General features: G+C 41.2%; 1 protein-coding gene across 1 annotated transcript in view; it reads left to right on the top strand.

Annotated features, from left to right (window-relative positions):
• The window catches only part of COLEC12 (collectin subfamily member 12), a 102,813-nt gene that overhangs the window by 69,034 nt on the left and 14,104 nt on the right, over positions 1-19,675 (top strand). Inside the window, exon 3 of the mRNA XM_032703672.1 lies at positions 13,531-13,653. Coding sequence (XP_032559563.1) covers positions 13,531-13,653 — 123 coding nt within the window. The remainder of the gene's footprint in view (positions 1-13,530; positions 13,654-19,675) is intronic.

Below are 19,675 nucleotides of genomic sequence, written 5' to 3'. Positions count from 1 at the left end.
GTTTCATAAGCTATCAAGAAAAGGATTATAACAAAGATTATGTGTTTCAGGAAGATAATTATTATTGCGGGTGGTATTGTTTTTGTTGCTGTTGTAACTCTAGCAAATGTTTCATGCTTTGTTCAGGGCTAGTCTATTATAGAAAAAAAGACAGACACCTTACAGATTTAGTAGGTTATTGCTTCTAATGGATTTGTCAACTTTTGTATTTTCATGATTGCATGAGACTTTTCACCTACTTAACACTGTGATTGCGTTGGCATTAGGAAGGCAATCGGGATAGGTGCCATGTAGTCAGGTAGTATGTTTGTTGTACTTCTGGCTAACTGCTTATCTTTGCGACTGCAGTGCTTTGGATTTCCTTCTGCATGGCTTTTCCTCACTTATAGCAAGCAGATTTAATTCAGCACATTTCAGTGTTCGTCAAGAGAGTGCAATTTTGCTTATTGCTTTATTAGGATGGAAAAAACATGAATTCCATTCACACTCCTACATCTGTACAGGAAACTTCTTGTAGCAATTCACGGAATAAAAATTTCCTCTAGATTTCACTAGATAAGGGTGAATATTAAGCATGGAAAAATCACAGACATTGTGACGGTATTAGGTGGAAAAAATCCATTTATCAGGGCTGTTTGCTCCTTGCATTGCACAGTCATTACACATCGGCACAAGTGTTTGAAAAAATATTCTAGTTGCCGGAGGAATTCATTCTAAGTCTGCTTTTTATCCAGGCAATTGGGTACTAGTGAGGTGTGTATGAGCCAGGGTTAGGGAAAGCTCAGGAGTCAGAGGAGACAAGGACAGGACACAAGGGGACAGGAGAGTGGTAAAAGGGGAGAATAGAATGAGGAAACAGAGATGAGAGCTGCATTGGGTCCCAGTCCTTCCTCTTAAGGTAGAGATCCAGCTTCACAGGGGAAAACTTCCACTTTGAAAAGATATGATTCGGGAAAATTAGGCAGAGACTAAGGTGGGTTGGGGGAGGTTGGTTAGGTTGGAGGATAGAAACAGGATTTATCGTCTCTGCCGTGAAGCCTGCAATATTTCTGTGGAAAAAGCCCTACCTTTAGAAAGGTTTCAGAAGGTCAGTGAGGTGAAAAATAAATCCTAGCCCTGCCAGCCTCTCTCCTTTGGAGGTGATTTAATGCCAAGTCTCAATTCAGCTGAGGGGAGTAAGGGAGCATACTTCCAGAGGAGCAGTGTTTATACCTAGGCATAATTTCTCTCCTGTAGTTGAACATGTAGCCACAGGAGATTAGGAATGAATTTATAGACTGTGGATTTGTGACCGTGAGCTGCGTTCAATGCAGTGCCTGTGGAGCTTCTTTCTTCTTGGCTCAGTGTTGGTATCTTAGCTAGGCGGTCTTGATATTGCGTGGAAAAGGCTAAGCAGAAATGGCAATTTGCATTCATAGCCATAATTAAAAGAGTAGAGCAGGCTTCTTTATACCTATTGTGTTTTCTGCACTCACTTTCTTTTTGAGGTCCTACTGCATTCTTACTTCTGGCCCTTTTAATTTTTGGGGTCACTTTCCAAATAAGGGGTCTGTGTAACTGCTAAGTACCCAGCATGAACAGAAATACTTTCACTTCCTCTTTTATCTGCACATTAGTCTTCTGAATTCCAAGTAATGTCCAAGTAATGTCCTCTGAAAAAGACTTTTCAGTTGGAAAAGAGGTAATTTTTATATTAGAATGGTTCTTAATGAAGGCAACAGAAGCCTTACCACTAAATCCAGCAAAGGGTGTGGTGTATAAAGGTCTATATATTAATTTAAGGCATCAAATATTTATTAACTTTTTTCAGTTCTGTTAATGCCAGCATTTCATTGCAGCATTCCAGCTGGAGCATGTAACAAAAGCTGTAGATACAGATAAATATGCAGGTTTCCTTTTCCACATGAAGTTGGGCATACTTGTTCATAGTCAGCAGGCAATTATTTTATTCCTGCTGAAAGCCTCATCAAAAGTATGTCTGTATTTTTCTCTAACAGAAAAGATAAATACAGCTTTTATGCTGTTGAAACTTTATTTTGTTGAAACTTTATTTTGTTCTGCTTCACTAGGTGGTAGATGAGAGAAAAAAAACCTGATGAGAAGGGCATGCAGTGTTCTTCTGACTATTGAGTGAAAATTGGTTTAGATTCATATGAGTTACAAGAGTTTAAAAGCACACTTTGCTGTGACACATGGGATTTTATAATACTCTTGAACGAATAACCTACCTCAACCGTGTCAGGGGTTGCATGTGTGCACAGAAACTTAGGTGGAACAGATGGCTGCCAAATATTCCCATTTAATTTGTGAAGGCACATTAAAAAAGTTAATTTCTGTAGGTAAATGGAATAGCATTTGTGGCAACATTGGTGAATACAGAAATGTTGCCTCATTGTGCATGGCTGGAGTGTTCATGTGACAAGTGTGAGATTTTCTTTTTGTTTAAAACAGTGATCCAATATTTTTAGCATTGCCCTTAACGTTTAAAGTTGCAGGAGTTAGTAAAACAGTAGGTGAAAGCTTTCTGTGAAGAGAATGGTTTTTCCACCTGTTCTGAGAATGACTTCATCATGTCCTCAGTGAGTTGCCCTGCAGTACAGGTGTCACTGCCGTGGGTATCGGCACCTACCACACTCACAGCCCTGGACAACATCATGTTGTCCTCTTAAAGAAATGTATCTCAAAAGCCACAACACATGGAATTACTGTTTTTTCTACCTACCAGTTAATACCATTACTAGGTTCACTAACACCTAAATACTCTGTTACAAAATTAGAGAACGTTAGGGAAAATAGCACACTTTTAGTGTCTTTTTTTCCTTTTTTTCCTCCTTTCAGTCGAATGTAGTTTGAATTAAGATTAAAAATCATATACATTAGCCATCAAATTATGCCATCTTAGTTAGAAGCTATGTTTCATTAGGAAGCATGTTTAGGCCCAGACTTAGACAGAAATGGCATTACTTTACCATCTGGCACAACTCGGAAAGGCAGATCCCCTCTGTGTCTTTGCTAAGGCTTTGTTACCTCTGGTTTTATTTAACTGATTGAATGGAGTATCTTCCAATTGTCTTAGGAAGCTGTTTCACAAACCAAAGATCTGGCTTTGATCTCCCTATAGATCTGGCTGTATTTCTTGCTAGTCAATCTAAATTCTTCTCTATAGAGTTTGAGAGAGGCTCTTTGCTGTGATGTAAAATCACTGTCTTGCCTGTCATTGAACAGGTCTTTAATTCATACATAATTTCTATCTTCTTTTAAGTGTTTTAGTTTTTCCCTCATCTTCTGAACAGCCTAATTAGATTTTTGTGTTTAGTTCCAGAGACATGCTCTGAGTGGTCCCTTGTTTGATTTTCAGTAACTGAGGACAGACACATCTCTCTTGTTTCAGACTTATTTAAAAGCACCAGCACTTCCTGAATTTTGTTCTGGTTTGAGTTTGTCTTTAAATCTAATAGCCTATGGGATGCTGGACCCTTTGGTGGTGTGATATTCTTACCACATTGATATGGCTGGACCTTTAGCTGTTGCAAATCCATGATTTTTCGTAAAATTTACCACACTGGTCCTTAACTTCTGTTCATAATATTTGCCTAGCATACAGTTCAGATTCTCAGCAGTCTTTGCTTAGCCTGTGTTGTGGTTGAGCTTTTTGTATCCTTTCAATTAAAATATTTAGTGTTTAATCACAGTAGGACATTGTTTGGTAATACTATATAATTAAATGGTGATGGTTGCTGAAGTGTGTAATTAGGATTTCTGACAATTCATTGTGAATCTCTGGTCTGCTGCAAAGAAGAACAAAGCCAAAGAGAAAATGCTGGCTGGGTTATATAAATAAGTGAGAGATGATGGTCAGGCTGAAAATGAGGGTTCTCCCCTCCTTTAATGAAAGGGTTTGTGTACATTACATAGAATAAAGTATTTCTTAGGCTGAAAGCTTTCCAGAGATAATAGTGTTGGCCCTCTGAGTCTCTTTATTATGTCAAATGTGGGATTTGGATTTATGGGAAGTGGCCGCTGCCTCTAACACACTCAATCTGGTGGAGCAGAATTTGCCTGACTTCCCCTGCATTCAAGAGCTTTGGGATGCAACATTTAGATCATCAAGGGCTGAGTTTTTCCAGGGTGTCCCTGAGAAGAAAATCTCTCATGTTTACTGACATACTCTGGGCTCCTGGGACAAAGTGTCCCCCTTCAGCTTCAGGGGATGAGGGACACAGTGAACCCTGCCAGGCCCAGCCCAGCATTGCCCCCTCAGTGTTGAGAGTTGCTCTGTAGAGGCAGGATTATGAAAAGTCCTGTAAATGGTGAATTCTTCTATTGTCTTAAGCTTTAAGGAACAACTCCTCCTGCACTTTTATTTTTTTAACAGGAATGTGCTCTTCTCCTAAAATACAATCTGAAAGTCTCACGTAATTACATATTTGCAAGGATCATAGGATCATAAACCGTTTGGGTTCTAAGGGACCTCTAAAGTTAGTCATCTAGTCCAACCCCCCTGCAATAAGCAGGAACATCTTAATCTAAATCAAGGTACTTAGAACCCCGTACAGCCTGACGTTGAATTTTTCCAGGGATGGGACACCTACCATATGTCTAGACAAGCCAGTTACAGTGTTTCACCACCTTCATGGTAAAAAACCTTCTTCTTTATATCTAATCTGAATCTATCTTCTTTTAGCTTAAAACCATTGCCCCTTGTCCTATCACAACAGGCCCTGCTAAAAAGTTTGTCACTGTCTTTCTTAAAAGGCCCCTTTAAGTACTGAAATACCGCAGTAAGATCTCCCTGGAGCCTTTTCTTCTCCAGGCTGAACAGCCTCAACTCTCTCAGCCTGTCCACACAGGAGAGGTGGTCCAGTCCTCTGATCATCTCTGTGGCCTCCTCTGGACCTGCTCCAACAGGTCCATGTCCTTCCTGTGCTGAGGGCTGCAGAACTGTACGCAGGTGGGGTCTCGTGAGAGCAGAGGAGAGGGGCAGAATCACCTCCCTCGACATGCGGGCCACACTTCCTCTGACGCTTCCGAGGATACAGTTGGCCTTCTGGGCTCCAAGTGCACATTTCTGGTTCATGGCCAGCCTCTCATTCACCAGCACCCCCAAGTCCTTGTCAGCAGGGCTGCTCTTGATCTGTTCATCTGCTAGCCTGTATTGATACCTGGGATTGTCCCTAACCTTGCACTTGAAAAGAAAGGGGTACCAGGGTGAATAAGAAATCCTACAGTGTGAAATTCAGGATAAAAGCACAGGAACTGCCACCACTGGCCACAGCAGGGGTTGCACAGCATTGTGAGGCACAAATTCTCAGATTCGGCTTTTGAGGTGTGTTTTCTCCTCTCTAGAGGTTAATTGTACGAGCCACCAGCTATACAACAGGGCAATCAGATTATGCAGAACACTGTAGAAACCTGTGAAGATGTAGTGGTTTGGGTTTGGTCCAGTTATTTATTAATTTATGAAGAAAGAAGCTCTGTGTCTTGCAGTGTTTACTTGAAATATAGAGTGGCTGTTTCAGCCTCTGTCTTGCTGCCATGCTTTATGATTCATGATTTTCCACCTGGCATAGGAAAACTGGTTCAAGTTAGTTGAGTACATACCCACTGCTTGGATTTCAAGCTTAGCTGCTTTTATTACTTCCTAATAAATAACCAGAAACCTTTTCAAAACAAGAACAGTTTGCATTTGTGCCTATTTGATTACAAAACCAGAAGCAAAACTAGCAAATTCCGGAACAAATGACAGCATGCTTGTGCTAAATATTTTTTCCAATGGCATTGTAAAAATCTGACAGTTAAGAAGGCTGTTGCAATCCACCTGCCCACAAGCCAGCACTGCACTACTTGGGTGAGCAGGACCGTTGCCATTGCAGAGACAGGGCTTGCCAAGACTGTGGAATGGAAGGAAGGCTGACACTCACATTCCCCCTATGGCCAAATTGAAAGGAAATCATGGCAAGAGACTAAACAAGGAATGAAGAAGAAGGGCAGCAGACAGAATTTGGTAGTATCACCCCTGTTTTGTCATGTACAATGAAGGGCCTTGGTTTGCTCAGTCAAGAGCTCTTCTGCACAAGCCCAGGGGATGGACATGCACACGTGAAGGTGATGTGAAGTGAGCAATGGCTCAGTTTGGATGAAGGCTTTCCCAAACCAGGCACTTCATAACCACAACTTAAGGGCTCTGCACTCCCCTGCAGACTGGTCGTGGAATAACCATGATGTTATTTGCACTTACACTCAAGAGGGTCTGTCCAGCACCATTTAGGTCACAGAGCCAGAGAGGGGCTGGGCACCATGCAGCACCTAGAGAGGCAGCTGCTCAGAGAAGCCCCATTACATACCATGCTTCCCATGGCTGGAGTATCATATAAAGTTCATCGATAACTTGGGGATAGGCATGGACCTTTACCAATTAGCTATGAAAATATAGGGGATCTATTACACTTAGCTCAGGGTATAGTTTTAACAGTGTAAGAATAGACTCTAAACTGAAGAAAGGAGTTTAATCTCAAAATAAGAATTTAAAAAGGCATGGACCACTCTCAATTTTTGCTTATAGTAAACATTAAACAATGATGCTTTCTGAAGTATGTTAGTCATATGGAGCCATCGAATAATCAGTTTTGCTGACTGCAACAAGACTATTCGTGGAGGATCACAGAGGTTGTTTTCGTGAAGGGAAGATTAATAACCCTGTAACACACACAGAGGAGAAGATAAAAATCTCACTTCGAAATTTGTGGCTGTCTGAATCCAGCAATCTCAAAAGTATACAAAGTTTATTGTTGTCAAAGTTGCATCTGCTTTTTGCATCTGCATCTGCATCTGTTGTCAAGTTGCATCTGCTTTTGATTTAAGTGTGCTAATATAATCTCCTGAGATTTTGTCATTGTTGCAACTCTGCATGATTAAGTACCTCTCAGTATTTAACTTCTACTTATATGTGAACCATAGAATGGTTTGGGTTGGAAAGGAACTTAAAGGCACTTTCCCATGGCAGGACAGTTGGAAATAGATGCATGTAGTTATCACAGAATTATCACAGAATCAACAAGGTTGGAAAATTCCTCTGAGATCATTGAGTCCAACCTATGACGTAACATCGCTTTGTCAACTAGACCGTGGAACTAAGTGCCGCATTCAGTCTTTTCTTAAACACCTCCAGGGACAGTGGACACCACCTCCCTGGGTGGCCCATTCCAATGCCCAATCACTCTTTCTGTGAAGAACTTCTTCCTGATGTCCAACCTAAACCTCCCCTAGTGCAGTTTAAGTCTCTGTCCTCTTGTTCTGTCACTGGTTGACTGGGAGAACGGGCCAACCCCCACCTGGCTACAACCTCCTTTCAGGGAGTTGTAGAGAGTTATCAGGTCTCCGCTGAGTCTCCTCCTCTCCAGGCTAAACAACCCAGCTCCCTCAGCCTCTCCTCATAGGACTTGTGCTCCAGACCCTTCACCAGCCTCATTACCCTTCTCTGGACACACTCTAGCACCTCAACAATCTTCCTAACCTGAGGGGCCCAGAACTGGACACAGTACTCGAGGTGCAGCCTCACCAGTGGTGAGTACAGGGGAAGAATCACTTCCCTGGACCTGTTGGCCACACTGTTCCTGATAAATGCCTGGATGCCACTGGTCTTCTTGGCCACCTGGGCACACTGCTGGCTCATGTTCAGCGTGCTGCCAGTCAGAACACTCAGGTCCCTTTCTCCCTGGTCTCTCTCCAGCCACTCTGTCCCCAGCCTGTGCTCCATGGGGTGTTTTGGTCAAAGTGCAGGACCCAGCACTTGGTCTTGCTGAATCCCATACCATGGATTCAGCCCATCTATCCAGCCTGTCCAGGTCCCTCTGAAGAGCCCTCCTGTCTTCCAGCTCTCCCCAGCCTTGGTGTCATCTGTAAATTTGCTGATGGTACACTCAATCCCCTCATCCAGATCATCAATAAAGATATTAAACAGAACCGGGCCCAACACTGATCCCTGGGGGACACCACTAGTGACCGGCCGCCAAGTGGATGCAGCACCGTTCACCACCACTCTCTGGGCCCGGCCCTCCAGCCAGTTCCTAACCCAGCACAGGGTGCCCCTGTCCAAGCTGTGGGCTGCCAGCTTTTCCAGGAGTATGCTATGGGAGATGGTGTCAAAGGCTTTGCTGAAGTCCAGGTAGAAAACACCCACAGTCTTCCCCTCATCCACTAGGTGGGTCACCTGGTCATAAAAGGAGGTCAGATTGGTCAGGCAGGACCTGTCTCTCTTAAACCTGTGTTGGCTGTGTCTGATCCCTGTCCATCCGTATGTGCCATGTGAACACAATCAAGATGATCTGCTCCATAACCTTGCTGGGCACCAAGGTCAGGCTGACAGGCCTGTAGTTCCTCAGATCCTCCTCCTGGCCCTTCTTATGGATGGGCATCACATTGGCCAACTTCCAGTCATCTGGGACCTCCCCAGTGAGCCAGGACTGATTATAAATGATGGAGAGCAGCTTGGAAAGCTCTTCTTCCAGCTCCCTCATTCCCTTAGATGGATCCCATCTGGTCCTATAGACTTGGGAGCATCTAAGTGGGTCAGCAGGTCACTAACTGCTTCCTCCTGGATTACAGGGTGAGCTCCCCATCCCTGTCTACTAGCTCAGGAGGCCAGTTGTCCTGAAGATGACCTGTCTGCCTGTTGAAAACTGAGGCAAAGAAGGTGTTGAGTATCTCAGCCTTTTCCTCACCTTTGGTGACTATATTCCCCCCACATCCAATAAAGAATGAAGGTTTTCCTTGTTCCTCCTTTTGCTATTAATGTATTTATTAAAACACTTTTTATTATCCTAGTTTGCTCACGTCTCTTTAAATATAGGTATTAGATCTACCTCTCATCAGCTTTGAAAACCTTAGCTTTGAGAAATTTATCATTTGAAGGCTGCCAACTAGGCTTGCAGTCTTCTTTCCGAAATTCAAGGGTTGTTATCTCTTTTCAGTGAATCACCACAGGGAAAACCCCTCTGAACTAATGTATATTTGTTTCCTGCACTACATTTCTTCATCTTATCAGTACATTTTTTGTCAGGGTTATGAAGGGAACCTTGCATCTATGTCAAAACTGATTTGCTAGCAGAAATATTATGAGGCCACCTATGATCCTGCAGCAAGAGCCAAGAAAAGAACACAGAGGCAAATACTCCTAAGAGAATTATTCACGAAAAAAAGTGTGTGTGTATGTCATATTCCAGTGTTCGAAGATGTGCTCCTGAAGCATAACATAGTTGAGGAGTCAGGCATTTTGTAAGGTGGTCAAAGAGAAAGATATTTAGTCTCCCATTAAAAACCATGGAACAACAACAAAAAAAACCCCCACAAACAAACAAACAAAACCCAAAAAACCCAGCTCCTCCTTCATCAAAACCTCTTCTTGGAGCCCAAAAGGAATCTGCAGATGTATACCCCCTGTGTGAGAACAAAGTCTTCAGTCCCTGGAATGCAATGCTATAAAAACAAATACTACAAAGCCTGGTAACAGGGGGATGTCTCACTTGCATATTTTTTTGTGACCGTCTTGGTTTGCAGAGAAGGGGGTCCCCAAAGCATGTGAGCCAGCAGGATCTCTTTGTACTAGGTTGCTGTCTGTTTGGCCAGATGTCTTCCCAACAGTGAGGCAGAAAAACTAGAGCTCTTATTAAAATAAGTTGGGGGAAAGAATGGAAAAAAGCATGTGTCCAGTGAAATGAGGCACATTGTGTCCCATCTGATATTTATTAAACATTGGTGAAATTGGCAATGAGAAATGCATGTTATGCAGAGGTGACCCTGGCTCCCTGGGTTTGGAAGTCAGTGACAAATGTCTGGGAGCAGACCAACCTTTGAAAACACACGTACAGGACACAGAGAGGAGTGCGCTGCACTGGGAGCATCACTACCAAACAGAGAAGAGCTGACTTAGCCAAGAACACCCTTTTGCAGGTTTTACGTATCTTCTGTCAATGGGATGTGTAGGGTCTTTCGCTGTCCATTTACTCTCAGCTTTCTAGGTGAGATGTGATACATCTCCTGGAAGAACACGGCATTTTGTTAAGCCATGACAGCAAGCAGTTGAGTGGATAAAACTGGGGAAGTTTTGTCAAATTAAAGCCCAAGCATGGGCTCCTTCAAGCCTTGATTTTCAGCTTTTGTGGTAAAACTGCAAGATTTTGTGCCAACATGCTGGGTTTTGTGTAATCACAGTAAGCATTTTTAATTGTCTCCCATTTGTTGTTGCTTAATGTTTTGGCTATCAGAGCTTTTCAGAGCAACCTTTCAATTAAAATGTGTCTCCACAGCATGAACTAAATGCATCTTCTATATCAGAAAACCTTATTTGAGCACAATCCTTAGGTAGTGGGGAAGGGCAACAGGGCAAGTTGAAGTCAGGCGCTGTGCTGGGGAGGTTGTGGAGCCCTGATTATAGTGTAATTCATACCTACACAGAGAGGCTTTTGTCTTTGCTTATAGCCTGAATTATTTAACTGCACAGAAAGACATCATAATGAGCCTTCCAAATCTTTTCTTCAAGGTACCACTATCATTGGTATTTTTATAGTAACTTTTATATGTTTAGTAAACTAGAACATCAACTGTTACTAGCAGCAGAGTTAAGAACTATGTATTTGCAATAAAGAGCAAATTTAATAGCTCTGAAAGACTTTACTCTGTCAATCTCTAGGTAAAGGAAAACAAAGGAGATTGTTAGAGCTCCCTGGTTTTTCACTCCAGCCCTAGACCCGGGGCATGCTAGATGAGGGTAGTGGGGGTTCAATGGCAGTCAGATGCACTTTCAGGCTGACAGGCACTAAGTCCCAGCAAGCAATGCTATACACAGTTCCAGCCCAGCTCAGTTAATGGAATCACTCTAACCTGTATGATCACTTTAGTATAGTGGGTTTGTGTTATTAATACCAACAGTGCTGGACTGTTAAAGGATGGAAAGGTCTGGCTTTTGTTGGGGTGCTGTTCTGATGTCAGTTTGAAATACGCTGAAAGTAAAAGTTCCGAAAAGCCAAAGTGCTGTTTTATTGAACCAGCGATAGAAAAGGCTGAGACAAGTGAAACTAGATCCTTATGAAGCACTGGAATGTACATGATGCTTGATGTGAACTGCAATATATCCAGTGACATCAGTGAAGTTTCAGCTCATTACCCTACCCAGGAAGCCAGAGTATGGTGACAGAAAGCAGGTCATGTCATAAAATGAGTAATCTTAATGTGAGACAGTTATCAAGTGAAACTTTTCTATGTGCAATTGCTGTCAAAGGCTTTGTTTTTATTTCTGCCTTTCTCTGTGTTTTGTACCTCTGCAGCCTATCGGTCTTCCCCGATAAGGATCTAGGTCTGCTTCAATTACAGTAAAATAAGGAGGATCAAGCTTTTTGTTATCTGTGTATTTAGAAGATGAATGTGATGTGATTTTTGCCCCAAGCTTCATGTGGTTTTTGATGTGTGGGATTTTCAAAGATTTACCAAAATGTAATCTGAATTTTAAACCCTTCAGAGAAGGAAGTGCACAGGGGTTCAATGAGTCCCATTAGTACCGGCTAAGAGCAGCAAAATGGTGCTCCAAACACCACAAGTTCCCACTGTGACATAATTTCAGTCTCTGAATACCTATTGCAAACCTTTAGAAAACTGCACTTTCTGGCTTTTTCAGCGATTAGATCTTCCTCAGTAGCAAACTTCGTGAGACTGCCAGCCAAACAAACAAAGCCAGCCCATGCATCAGGATCCATAAGACTTGGCTACTGAATTATGGACCCTTCACCTTTTCTTTTGTGGTGCAGAAATTACCAGCCTCCCAAATCCAAGTCACCGATAAATGGGCTATACAACTGCCTGTCTCTGTGCCAGCTCCCACCCTTCTCACCTCACATTTGTCTCATTTTGCCCTAACATTCCTGTTCCTGAAAAAGAACCAGATGTTCCCAATTGATCTTATGCCTAAACCCCAAAGAAACCAAATCTATGACATTGCTTTCGCCACCTGGCAACAGAATGTGATGTCAGAGCTGAAAAGTTTAGTAAAAAACATATGATGATGTAATGAGGAAAGTGGACTGACCTATGAGAGATACATTTCTTCCTTAGCCACAGCTCATATATGTGCAGGGAGTATTGAGGAAAATGCCTTGTCAAATAAACTTTGTATAAATCCTCTTCCTGAGTTACTACAATATGATAATCCCTCCTCTTTCAAGTACCTTGGGCTTAGGGAAGTCACTGGAAAATGCTTTTTTTTTTAGAGAGAGAAATACAGTTGACTTAATTTGGTATATTGGTCACCCATTTTCTGTGAACCCAGGGGAAGTGGCACATGCTTTTCTCTTAAAAAATGAAAAATAAAAAACCACTCTGCAGAAGGTCATGGGTTTCAAAAAGTAAAATCATCTGTGGGTTAGTCCTCAAGGGAAATATAAGTTACTCATAAAAAGCTACAGAGCAAGTTTTGATTAGTTAAGTAATCTAGTACATAGAATTTGTTAGAGCTTAAAGCTTTCCTGTGGGACTCCCCTAATAGTACACAAATAGAATGAAATGTCAAAGAAATGCATTTTCTGACAGACACAGAAAGTTACATTAGTCTTGGCCTGCTTAATGCACCTTGGAACGAGGGATAAATCTCGCCCTTTTGTTCCAGCACAGTGCTCCAGTTTTCAGGTTTTTACACATTTGTGTTTCTGATTAATATTTGATGGTTCCAATGCTCTCAAGCTGTTCCTGAGGAGCACATGGACAAAAGAGGAAAATTGCTTCCCTAATAGACTCAAAGATATCAAGCCATTCTTCAAAATAGCTCAAATATAAAACAGTAAAGGCCTGTTTTCTTTCATCAACTTGAGACCCTTTTTCTTAAGCTTATCTACAAGGGGAAATTCACCAGCATTTTTTCTGTGGATGTACCAATGGCTTTATTAGTAAAGCACCCCTCTTTTCTGTGGTAATAGTATTCTCCAAACCCCCAAAAATAAGAAAAAAAGTTTCTCTTGTTATAGAAAGAAAGTGTTCTCATGGTAACCATCTGTGGCAATGGTTACAAAGCAGGACCAGTACTCCTACCCAGGTTTTCAGAATTCTATTTTATTTCTGTTTTCCTCCTGCCAGAGCATTTACTGTCTCCTATTGCCCCTGTAGGGAGACTGAATGCTAAGAAAGAGCTGCTGCAGTGTGATCCCTGACAGAAGAAATGCTAATCAACATCTGACTTCCAAAGCTCACTATAATCTTGTTAGCACAGAAGGTAGCCCTGTCTCTCAGGAAAGTCAGTGTTTTTTTAGTGAAGCAGAACCTACTTCTCTTCCCCATATTAAAGATGTTTAGTAAGCATCACTCTTTCACTGAACTGGTGATTTAACTGCTGTGAAGGCCATCCAGGCAGCATAGGCAAAAAGCACCTATGTATCATCTGCTTACATAAATAATTTGTTCTTTAGGAAACAAAAGAAAACATATGGGGAGATAAAAGCAGCAACATGTTCTTTGCCATTGTTTTAAATTGTTTTAAATTTTCTTTTGCAGGTATTCAAGAGGGGAGTCAATGTACCAAGTGTAAAAATAACTGGGCACTAAAGTTTTCCATCATCTTATTATACATTTTATGTGCCCTGTTAACAATCACAGTAGCCATTCTGGGATACAAAGGTATGTATGCATTAAGCCCTACATTTCACTTTCAGACAAGCATCCAAGAACAATGTCATATGAACTAGCCAGGCAATTTAACACATTTCAACTAAATATCAGTACTTGGGCAATGATACATACATAACGACAAACTGCAACCTTAGATTTTCACTTTTCAAACAATTATGAAGTTTGAAACTAGATTAGACATTTGAAAGAAAGGTTGGAACAAAATGACCATTTCTCCACCACAAAGGAGTACTGACTGGAAGACCTCGAATCTGTGTAACGTGACATACTTTGATTTCACTGAGTTGTTTACATATATCACACCTTTCTAGAATAAATGTCCTTCTTGATGTGAATATCTCCAGGATAATGTGAATAGCCAGCAGCAAAGTGTAGTATCAATATTATTTTGAAATATCTGGAAGAAGAAAAATTGTCTCAGGAGGTGCCAATGTATTGACTTACCTACAATAAGGGTAATGAACAAAAACACTTAGATGCTTTTAACAGTAATTTCAACATTTCTGGTAGTTGGGCAACCAGTAATGGAGAAAATTTCATTTGTGCAAGTCATTGGCTAGGCACATTGGAAAACATGGCTTCAAATTCCCATACATCCTCATCACTCATTAACTGTTGCCACTTGGGTATTCTTAGGAATGTTTTGATGTAAATATCTGCTTGTTGGGCAATCACAGCTATAATAAGTTAAATAAATAACGTGTGAGTTTCTGGTAAGAGAAAGAAAGTGAACAACATAATTGTGAGTATTATAACAGAACATCACAGCATGTTGCAGAGAAAACTAAACTGGCTTTAAACTAGCTGTCCGAGTATGGCCCTGAGAGTAGCTTCAAAACCCCTCCAAGGAGCTGGGTAAATATTCATGTGATTAGCATGCAGTGCATCCTGTGCCGCCAACAACTGCGCTCATAGCAGAGCTGACATCACCTCTGGTCCTTTGCCAGGGAAAGAAAAGGAAATCGTAGAAATAGAAAGGGATAAATAATTATTTAAGAGGATTTGGTACAGTTTTGAGTGGAAAGAATATTAAAACTATTTGGTTTAGATGGAAGATTTATCCTGGGAGAAGACAGAATGTGAAGGACAGATAGAGAGATGTAGGTTTCATGATAAAGCAGACAGAATATGGCAAATTAACATCAAAGGTAAAAAAATGCAGTACATCTATAGTTGATTAGACACTCTCCTGAAGTATGTGTAACTGGTCTCTGGAAGTCAGATTTTGGGGGGAAAATACTTTCCAGGATTCAAAAACTTGCTCTTGATCCATAAAGATAATTTGGTCCTATGGGTTAGGGAAGGCCTTTTGCAGATATAAATCTGCAGAGATCTGCTTACAGCACATGTGGATGGGATCCTTCTGGACTGTAACCCAGCCACTAAGCAACTGGAATTTAGCAGAATTTCACTCGAGAGTTTTATATAAGGCTGTCAGTTCTGAGGCTTACCAGAAAACTCAGACATTATCAGTATCAGAAATAGCATATCAAGTTGAAGGGACCATTGCTCGATATCTTGCTTTGACACATGTTTGTGTGTGTGTAGGAAGCAACAGCAATAAGGAACTGTACAAAGTTTCTCTTCCTCATTTCAATCTAGTTTTCAAGATTCTTTCTCCGCTGGAGCCTCTAGCACTATCTTTTCCCCAGGCTTTGCTCTCTTCTTGAGGCCCCTTCTTTGCTACACTCATTTGTAAACCTTCTTCTTTGACTGAGCAGTCATCAGTGCCCACCAGGGATGAGTCTTTTTGTCACAGCCATACCAAGTCACAGCTGTCCAGGGCAAGGACAATGAATTTCCTCACCCCCCAGAAATGTGGAAAAAATATAGGAAGGTGGGTAGTACATATCTTGCTCACAGACCTTAAGACATCTTGGTGACCACTGCTCCACTGCTCACCACGTTGGTGACTACTCTGTTTGAATGCCAAGGGAAAGATGCAGAGAAAGAGAAGTACTGTTTCATCCAAGATATCCCTTCTGTAACACAAAGCAACAAATGGTAACATGTCGAGCATTCATTTTGCCCTTTGTACATGTAATTTAAGAGCTTTGTCTTCATGGTACCTACGTGCTAATTTGCGGAGAAAACATAAGTTAGATGAAAACCCAGCTGACACTCCATATTCAAATGAATTACTGCAATATTTCTTCTCAACTGATTGTTGAGAAGAAATTAAGCCTTAAAGGAAGAACAAAACTCAAAATAAAATTTTGTAGAGTTCTTGAACTCTCCTCTCTGTATCAGAGTTTGGCTTGTCTTTTTTTATTGTAATATTACACTGAAAGAAGGAATTCTGCTGGCATCAGGGATTCTTTCAGTCTCTTAGCTAAGTTTCCATTTAATTTGCCTCCCACACTTATGTTTATAAAGCCCAAAACTACTTTTAAAACTTTCATTTCCTACGTTGTATTTAGGTATCCTTTGTGATTTAAAACTACTAATCAGTGCATTAAATATGGCAGGCAAAAAAGTAACTCAATGGGAGGCAAAGTCAACACAGAACAAACGTCCAAATTGGTGGTAAAAATTACATGGTATGTGGAGAAACCCGAATCGAAAAACATGAATTAAACATCAAGGTCGTGAAGGAATAACAAGCTGGGTTTACTATTCTTTTGCTTTGAGAAGACATATTAAATTATTGTTTAAAACACTAATAAAGCAATCTGTACTTTTTTTACACATACTATCTTAAATTAAATGCAAAATATGAAGTTATAATTTTTCTGACACTAGCCAGTGTCAGATTAGCCTATTGAAGGTGAATGATATTCCTTTGACTTGCTCCAGTGAGGGAAGCTAGTATGCTTTCAGCTTGAATTTTTGGTTGTTCTCATTCTGTAGTCCATCCTTGTTTTTTAAGTTTCTTGACTAATGCCCATCATGACTTTCATCTTTTTCTTATCTGTCACCTAGACACAGTTTGCCTGCCATTTTGTAAGGCCAACATCCTGGTGAAATGGCACGTTTTGTTATAGTGGGTTAGATGCAGATAGTCCTCACTGTTCTGGTCAGCAACTACTTGAAAATCTGGTTTCCTTTAGAGGATGTTCACCACATTTCCCACTGTGACCTTGTCAGAAAGTGAGATGAACAATGCAGCTAGATCTTGCCAAGCTGAGAATTAGAGTGAAGCTAACCAACAGCAAGTTTAAGGCATAGATAACTTTGCATTTCTGAGAGCAGCAGATGTTGGGAGCAGCGGAGTGGCCTTTGTAAGGGATGTTAGAGGTAGTCAGTTTGCCTATTTCTGGAGAAGATGGGAAGTGCTTGTTCAAGCCTGGGGCACTCCCAAGAGGTTGACTTTCACTTCTGAGAGTGCTCCAGATGCTCACCTACAGTTAAAGGCTCCATTCAGTGATAGTCATGGGAACTACTACCAGGGAAAGAAAGACATTTCCAATAATAGGACATCAGTCCCTATGACCTCTTTTGACATCAACAGCAACAAAACAAACATTGGCTCTGGCTCTCTACTCATTCTCCTTAGAGTTCATCCTTTCCACTCGCAGGGCAGTAGCAAGAAAGTAAGTAAGCTACAACTTGCTCAGGGAATGACTTTGGACAGAGGATCAAGTTTTTTTTTTAACATGTAGGGTAAGATCCCACCCCTACTTAAAGCAGATACATGCGTTGTTTTGTCTAGCCTTGTCCTTGACCTAACCCCGCAGTTCACATTTCCAGAGACCTCTTCTGTTTCTGCTGCTGGAGCTGGGTGATTTGAATTTGGTTCTGGATTGCCCTCTGAGGTGAAACAGATTTAAAATAAGGGAAATGGTTTGCCTAATATAGCTAATTCTGCACTTCATATCAGTTAATCTGGGTAAGTCATTGCCAGTTTAGTGTCAAATAGACAAAAATCAATACCTTGGGTATTCGAAAGCAGCCTTCTCTTTCCAGTCCCTCTAAATAAGCATCTTCCAGCTAAGTTGCCTTCCCTATCACTGCTGTCTGGCATTCACTTACACGTTAGAATTAAAAGCTACTACTTTCTGTAGAAGAGAAGCTGCTGGGGACTGAAAGACCTTTTAATAGTGCTCATTAGTGATCTTTCAGATACACAGTCCAGGCATGGCCTTCCCCACATATCATGGCCAATCAACAATACCAGTAAGACTTCTGATTAAAGCCCTGTCTTCATCAAATTTTTGGGATGTTCCCCACAAAGACAGTTCATGGCTAGAGCTACTTCTCTTTAGTGTGGTTTTTCATATTTTTTTTCTTTGGCAAATGAAAATACTGCCGTTGCATATTTCATTCTCTTCAGTCTCATCTAACTACCAGACAACTAATTATTGATAGGATTTTTACTATTTTCATTTGCTTTGGACTCTTCAGGGTAATGTCTTAACCCAAGTTTCCAGTGACAGATTTCATTCAACCATAAAGACATACTTGTTATAGGACAGTATAAAATCTTAGTTTTACAAACTTCAGATCTGAAGTACAAATTGGCAATAATTTGAACAGCAAAAGGAAGAAACTACATTTTCCTTTAGTTACTGATATTATATATTCACTTACCAACTCCAAGTGTGTTGCATAACTGGAGAAAACAGTAGAATATTACACTAAAGCTGAATTAACAAGATCCATAGGTGATGTGACATTGCTAGTCAAGGCACAGGTTCAACAGAAACACTTGAATTAGGCCTGCTTTTTAAGTCCAGATGATTTCATGAGGTCCCTTCTAAGCACCCAGAGTGAGCCATATCCTTCACGGTGACTATCTGTAAACAAAGCAAAACATGACAGGCTGAACAAGGAGCTGCCTAGAGCCAAAAAGAAAAGCCAGGTATGTCCTCGTGCTCACTGCGTGCAATGCATGGGTGTACACATGCATCACTGGAGTGTCAGAAGTAACTGAAAGACCTTTGCTGATCGGGGCTCCAGCCTGGAAGACAGCTGGGCAGAACAAAGAGAAAATCAACTCTGGATTCATTTAAAGAAAATGGCGTACAGCATTTTGACAACTTTAATGGGCAGAAAAAACAGTGAAAAATTGGTGCTATAATGCTTTCTAAAGCAGAAGGTATTGAGCAACTGTCCCTCTGAAAAAGCAAAGCCATTATTGTAGTCTGGGTCTGGTGTTTAGCAAGCAATCTGTCATCATCTCAAACACAGAAAACCACACTCTGACTGACTTTGCACACACGGTGCAGTCTCTGTTTTACTGGCTTGTTAGCAGTCTAAAAAGAAGCAGACAGGTAATTCACTAAAGGGTATCTGGTCTCTCTGAAAACCCTGAGACTTTTTCTCTGTTGTAACTCCATTCACCTCAGTGCTGTTGCATCAGAGATAGTCTTGGTCTGGTTTTTCTCCTGTTGGTTTTGGGGAAGCAGTACAAGCCTGCTGTGTAATTGTGGTATCCAGAATCAGAAAAACAAAGGCAAAAGTTAATAAAGAAGGAGAACTTGGTGGACTACACTGAAAAGGTCTGGGGTTCATGTGGTTGCTCATGAGCAGCAAAAGATCCTTAAATTTCACTCCTAGTAAAAACCCAAATCTTTACATAGCAATAGCTTCCATGAGACTATTTCCTAGCTGCAAATCATCTCACAGACAGTAAGAGTTAGTGGTACCTGCTACCCCATACAGGTTTACAGAACCTAAAGACATGGAACAGGTTTACAGAACCTAAAGAAATGTCTTCAAACAGAAGAAGACATTTCTTCTGTTTGAAACAGGGAGCTGGCACAATAACTGATGTGGCCTCTCCCAGGTTGTTTCAAACCCATTCTGCTCCCAATGTAGCAAAAGGGCTAAATAATCTCATGATGAGCAGCAAATTCTGCCTCTGGGTGTGGCTTGAATGTAAAAGGCTATTGACAAGGTTTGGTGTGAACACTGTAGGCTACCTCTAACCTGCAAGGATTTCACATTTTTGCCACTGGAAGCCACCCCAGGCTCTTTATTTGTTCTGCTTTTTCCATGCCCATGTCAATTCCATCAAATAATTGAATGTCTCAGTGACAAGAAAATTACCCAGACATTACAAAATAAA

Source organism: Chiroxiphia lanceolata, chromosome 1 (assembly GCF_009829145.1).
Source record: "Chiroxiphia lanceolata isolate bChiLan1 chromosome 1, bChiLan1.pri, whole genome shotgun sequence".
NCBI classification, from domain to species: domain Eukaryota; kingdom Metazoa; phylum Chordata; class Aves; order Passeriformes; family Pipridae; genus Chiroxiphia; species Chiroxiphia lanceolata.
The sequence above is the reverse complement of the archived record's forward strand: the minus strand, read 5'-3'. Positions and strand labels throughout refer to the sequence as shown.